The sequence below is a fragment of the Bombina bombina genome, chromosome 7 (genome assembly GCF_027579735.1).
Source record: "Bombina bombina isolate aBomBom1 chromosome 7, aBomBom1.pri, whole genome shotgun sequence".
NCBI classification, from domain to species: domain Eukaryota; kingdom Metazoa; phylum Chordata; class Amphibia; order Anura; family Bombinatoridae; genus Bombina; species Bombina bombina.
In genome coordinates, this window is record NC_069505.1 from 244,694,403 (window position 1) to 244,700,402 (window position 6,000).

Genomic DNA, 6,000 nt, shown 5'->3' on the forward strand with positions numbered 1-6,000 from the left:
CCATTCCCTGGAGATTACTTCAGAAATAGCATCAGGGACAGGAAAAACTTCTGGAATAACTACAGGAGATATAAAAACCTTATTTAAACGTTTAGATTTAGTATCAAGAGGACCAGAATCCTCTATTTCTAATGCAATTAAGACCTCTTTAAGTAAAGAACGAATAAATTCCATTTTGAATAAATATGAAGATTTATCAGCATCAACCTCTGAAACAGAATCCTCTGAACCAGAGGAACCACTATCAGAATCAGAATGATGATGTTCATTTAAAAATTCATCTGAAAAATGAGAAGTTTTAAAAGACCTTTTACGTTTACTAGAAGGGGGAATAACAGACATAGCCTTCTTAATGGATTTAGAAACAAAATCTCTTATGTTAACAGGAACACTCTGAGTATTAGATGTTGACGGAACCGCAACAGGTAATGTAACATTACTAAAGGAAATATTATCTGCATTAACAAGTTTGTCATGACATTCATTACAAACAACAGCTGGAGGAACAGATACCACAAGTTTACAACAGATACACTTAACTTTGGTAGATCCAGCACCAGGCAGCGTTTTTCCAGAAGTATCTTCTGACTCAGTGTCAATCTGGGACATCTTGCAATATGTAATAGAAAAAACAACATATAAAGCAAAATTTATCAAATTCCTTAAATGAGTTTCAGGAATGGGAAAAAAATGCCAGTGAACAAGCTTCTAGCAACCAGAAGCAATAAATAATGAGACTTAAATAATGTGGAGACAAAAGTGACGCCCATATTTTTTAGCGCCAAAAAAAGACGCCCACATTATTTGGCGCCAAAAATGACGCCACATCCGGAACGCCGACACTTTTGGTGCAATAAAACGTCAAAAATGACGCAACTTCCGGCGACACGTATGACGCCGGAAACAGAAAAAAAAATTTGCGCCAAAAAAGTCTGCGCCAAGAATGACGCAATAAAATGAAGCATTTTCAGCCCCCGCGAGCCTAACAGCCCACAGGAAAAAAAGTAAAATTTTAAGGTAAGAAAAAAATTGATTTATTCATATGCATTATCCCAAATATGAAACTGACTGTCTGAAATAAGGAACGTTGAACATCCTGAGTCAAGGCAAATAAATGTTTGAATACATATATTTAGAACTTTATATAAAAGTGCCCAAACATAGCTTAGAGTGTCACAGAAAACAAGACTTACTTACCCCAGGACACTCATCTACATGTAGTAGAAAGCCAAACCAGTACTGAAACGAGAATCAGTAGAGGTAATGGTATCTATAAGAGTATATCGTCGATCTGAAAAGGGAGTCTCTACGACCGATAACAGAGAACCTATGAAATAGACCCCGTAGAAGGAGATCATTGAATTCAAATAGGCAATACTCTCCTCACATCCCTCTGACATTCACTGCACGCTGAGAGGAAAACCGGGCTCCAACCTGCTGCGGAGCGCATATCAACGTAGAATCTAGCACAAACTTACTTCACCCCCTCCATAGGAGGCAAAGTTTGTAAAACTGATTTGTGGGTGTGGTGAGGGGTGTATTTGTAGGCATTTTGAGGTTTGGGAAACTTTGCCCCTCCTGGTAGGAATGTATATCCCATACGTCACTAGCTCATGGACTCTTGCTAATTACATGAAAGAAAAACAAAATTCTAGGAATCCTAACTCTACTCCAAGAGTAGCCCCTGGATTCACACCAATACTATATGGTAAATCTCTCTAGTCACAGGCTTACCAGCCTGTATCAAAGTCTCAACGACCGAATCCGAAAACCCAGGCTTAGAGGGAACTAAGCGTTCAATCTCAGAGCAGACAGCCTCAGAGAAACTAAATTTGGATGAGAGAAGGGACCCTGATCAGAAGGTCCTTACTCAGAGGCAGTCTCCAAGGTGAAGAGATAACATCTCCTCTAGGTCTGCCTACCAGATTCTGCGAGGCACGCAGGGAAAATCTGAATTACCTACGCCTCTTCTGTTTGATACGAACAATGATTTGTGGAAGAGGAGCAAACCGAGAAACAGTGATGCCAGAGTGAATCCCAATGCAATGCCAGGGAATTTAACAGAGCAGCCTGCTGATCTCTAGACCTTTAACATAGCCTGGAAGCTTGGCGTACTGCCATCTCCAACTCCAGCACACCTCATTGAGAGTTAACCTAGAGAACACATCTGGGAGAAGCAACCAATCCCCGGGATAAAAAAATCTGACTGCTCAAGAAGACCGCTCCCGGTATTTACTCCTGAAATGTGTATAGCTGATAAACAACGTTATGAGGGTTCGCCCACCGAACAATCCACGCCAATCAGGGCAAAGGAACTCCAGGTTCCTCCCAGGTGGTTAACATAACCACTGAGACTAAATTGTACAACCAGAACCGGAAAAAACAGTTAAGACAACTGAGGAAAAGCCATCAGAGCAATGTAGATCGCTTTCAACTCCAAAATGGTTATGGGAAGAGCAGACTCCTCCCAAGTCCACAATTACCATCCAACAGGCTTGCAACCGTGGACACTATTACTCAGGAAAGTCTCCGGAAGCATGAGCCGAGAGACAGAAGCACCTAAGAACTGGAGAATGCGGGTGACTATCCCGCTACCTCTCGCAAGCTAAGCGAGCGATCTACCACTAATTCTATATCTATCCTGCAAGACAGAGCCACAGAATCCCCTGGTCCACTATCTGAACATGCATAACAGTAGATACTCAGATGGAATCGAGCCAAGGAATCAACCATCAGACCAATTACCTCCATATATTGAGGCACAGAATGGCCAAACAGTAGAATGCCAAAAAGAAAAGGCAAGAGAAAAAAATCCACTATTCTCTGACCGCTGTCAAAAAAATATTTTCCGAGATAGGGAAACTAATATGGTCCCTAAGAAACTACCCCTGTAGCAGGAACAAGGGAACTCATCTTCAGATTCACTTCCATCCGTGGAATGAAGAAAAACAACAAGATCTCAGTATGAGAGTTTTCTTGTTGAAAAGATGGTGCCTGAACCTTATGACGTCCAGAAAAGTCATCACAGCAATTCACTGAAACCTGATCACTGGCAAAATAGCCCCCTCTGAGAGCTATGGCAAGGCCAAAGGAAAGAGCCACAAACTGAAAGTGTTTGACAGAAAGGCAAAACTCAGGAACTTGAACATACATGTGCTCCAGGTCTATGATCACCATGAACTGAGCCTCTTGGACCAACACATATATAAAACGCCTCGCTCATAACCAGGTACAGCTATTCTTGAGAGGTGAACCTGCTCCTGGGAGGAAGGAGTTTAATTACGATACGTAACCCTGGAAAAATCTGTCCACAGCCCCTAGGAATCTAGGGCCTCTCGTGTCCAGGTATGAGAAAAACAGATATAATAGCCCCCTACAGGATCAGATCCTGGCTCGGGGGTAAACCCTACCTGCTGAATGAGAGTTAGCTGCGGGTTTCTTTAATAACCTCCCCCTCATCCAGACTGACTGCTTGAAAGACAAAGGGAAAGAGCCACAGAATAAAAGATTGGCCTAACAGCCTTTCTGTTCTGGGACTTCCCACTGAGTCCTCCAGTTCAGAGTCCTACAAGGCGTTGCACCAAAATTATGCCGCCCTTGTTCATAAGGACTGCAACCTTAAAAGAGCATCTATCCTTTATATGGAGAGAAGTCCAGATTGCCAATTTTAACAAAACACACATAAGATTATGTGTGAGATTGCTGAGCAGAAGCTCTGTATTGGATTAGAACCTGTGTCTGCTGGTTCTTTGATCAGTAAACGTTAAGCACTAAATAGGAACATCCAGCGTCAGAAGCTGGATACGAACCAACAACCTTGAATAGCAAAGCCACGCGCTAACCACTTGACTACATTGGCTGCGTCGTGCTCCTATTTAAAAGGAGACAGCTTATGACAGACAGGAGATGGGAGAAAAAGCTTCCTTAACTTCTCCCATACCTGAGAAAATTCTACGGAACAGGAAAAGATTTTCCAGATGAATCCTCCTGCTGGCCAGGAGTGATATTCCCAACAGTAATTAATGATGATCCGTGGACTCACCGTGTTATTAGAAATAAATTTATTTTTAAGTTAATTTTCTATGTTCTTTCTTAAATTTCTACAACTCTTTAAATGGAAAAAGAAGACAGAAAACCAAAATGTATAAAAAAAAAAAAAAAAAAAAGAAAAATAAATAATAAAAATTGGAAGAATGGGGGACACAAGATTAGATCATTTTAATTCCCCCCCCCCCACACACAAACACACATTTGTGGGTCTTAGAATTTAATTCAAACACAAAATGTCCAACTTTATTACTCCAGGGACATATACAGACTAGAATATAAGGGTATTTCTCTATAAGGAATAAGGCTACCGACTGAATGTGTTCACAGAGAGAGACCAAGCAATACTTGTGGCCAGACACCATCCTTCGTTTTATATATATATATTATGCATCTAAAAGGTATTCTGAAAACATTTGTTTGAAATTTATTTGTGGAATGTGTCATTATCTATCAATATAACTTGAAGAATCAACCAGTGACCATGTGAGTTATGTCCAGAATAATTTGTGAACAAACAGGCAAAACCTGTTAGTTTCAACATTTTTCGAGTATAATATTTCTTTAATCAATCATCAAGGTATTATATATTTATTAATTATCCATTAACCATGGCTATTCTAAAGCAAAAAAATGAACTTACATTGACAGTGAGATAATATTGGAGGAAGAAGATCCCATAGATGGAATTGCAGTTAAAGCATTGTAGCCCACTTGCCTGAAATAAAAAAAAATGAGAAAAATGAATTGGTCTTACAAAGTAATAATACAAAAACACAAATACAGCGTATGTTTCTTCAGCACTATAGATATTTTTTAAACAAAGAAAAAGTTGTATCACATACTAATGAGACAACAATAAAGAATGATAAAGCCAGTCTAGAATCAGGGCATTTGATCAGATTTTATTGTATTATACTGACTTGCAGACAGTGACATAAGATCAGTCAGTCAATAAAAAAGGTCTACATATGTACTCAGCACTGCAGAACTATATCATATACACCCTACGTGTGTACTCAGTGTTTTACTAATAAACAGTAATAATATCAGTAACCACTAGTGTGCCTACAGGTCTATATCGCACATACATAACCCTACGTGTGTACTCAGTGCTTTACTAATAAACAGTAATAATATCAGTAACCACTAGTGTACCTACAGGTCTATATCGCACATACATAACCCTACGTGTGTACTCAGTGCTTTACTAATAAACAGTAATAATATCAGTAGCCACTAGTGTGCTTACAGGTCTATATCGCACATACATAACCCTACGTGTGTACTCAGTGCTTTACTAATAAACAGTAATAATATCAGTAGCCACTAGTGTGCTTACAGGTCTATATCGCACATACATAAACCTACGTGTGTACTCAGTGCTTTACTAATAAACAGTAATAATATCAGTAACCACTAGTGTGCCTACAGGTCTATATCACATATATAACCATACGTGTATACTCAGTGCTTTACTAATAAACAGTAATAATATCAGTAACCACTAGTGTGCCTACAGGTCTATATCACATACATAACCATACGTGTGTACTCAGTGCTTTACTAATAAACAGTAATAATATCAGTAACCACTAGTGTGCCTACAGGTCTATATCGCACATACATAACCCTACGTGTGTACTCAGTGCTTTACTAATAAACAGTAATAATATCAGTAACCACTAGTGTGCCTACAGGTCTATATCACATACATAACCCTACGTGTGTACTCAGTGCTTTACTAATAAACAGTAATAATATCAGTAACCACTAGTGTGCCTACAGGTCTATATCACATACATAACCCTACGTGTGTACTCAGTGCTTTACTAATAAACAGTAATAATATCAGTAGCCACTAGTGTGCCTACATGTCTATATCACATACATAACCCTACGTGTGTACTCAGTGCTTTACTAATAAACAGTAATAATATCAGTAACCACTAG

At 39.2% G+C, this 6,000-nt stretch overlaps 1 protein-coding gene across 1 annotated transcript in view; it reads right to left on the reverse strand.

The window, feature by feature from the left end:
- The window catches only part of LRIG1 (leucine rich repeats and immunoglobulin like domains 1), a 283,023-nt gene that overhangs the window by 173,063 nt on the left and 103,960 nt on the right, over positions 1-6,000 (reverse strand). Inside the window, exon 3 of the mRNA XM_053720689.1 lies at positions 4,691-4,765. Within this exon, the coding sequence (XP_053576664.1) occupies positions 4,691-4,765 (75 nt within the window). The remainder of the gene's footprint in view (positions 1-4,690; positions 4,766-6,000) is intronic.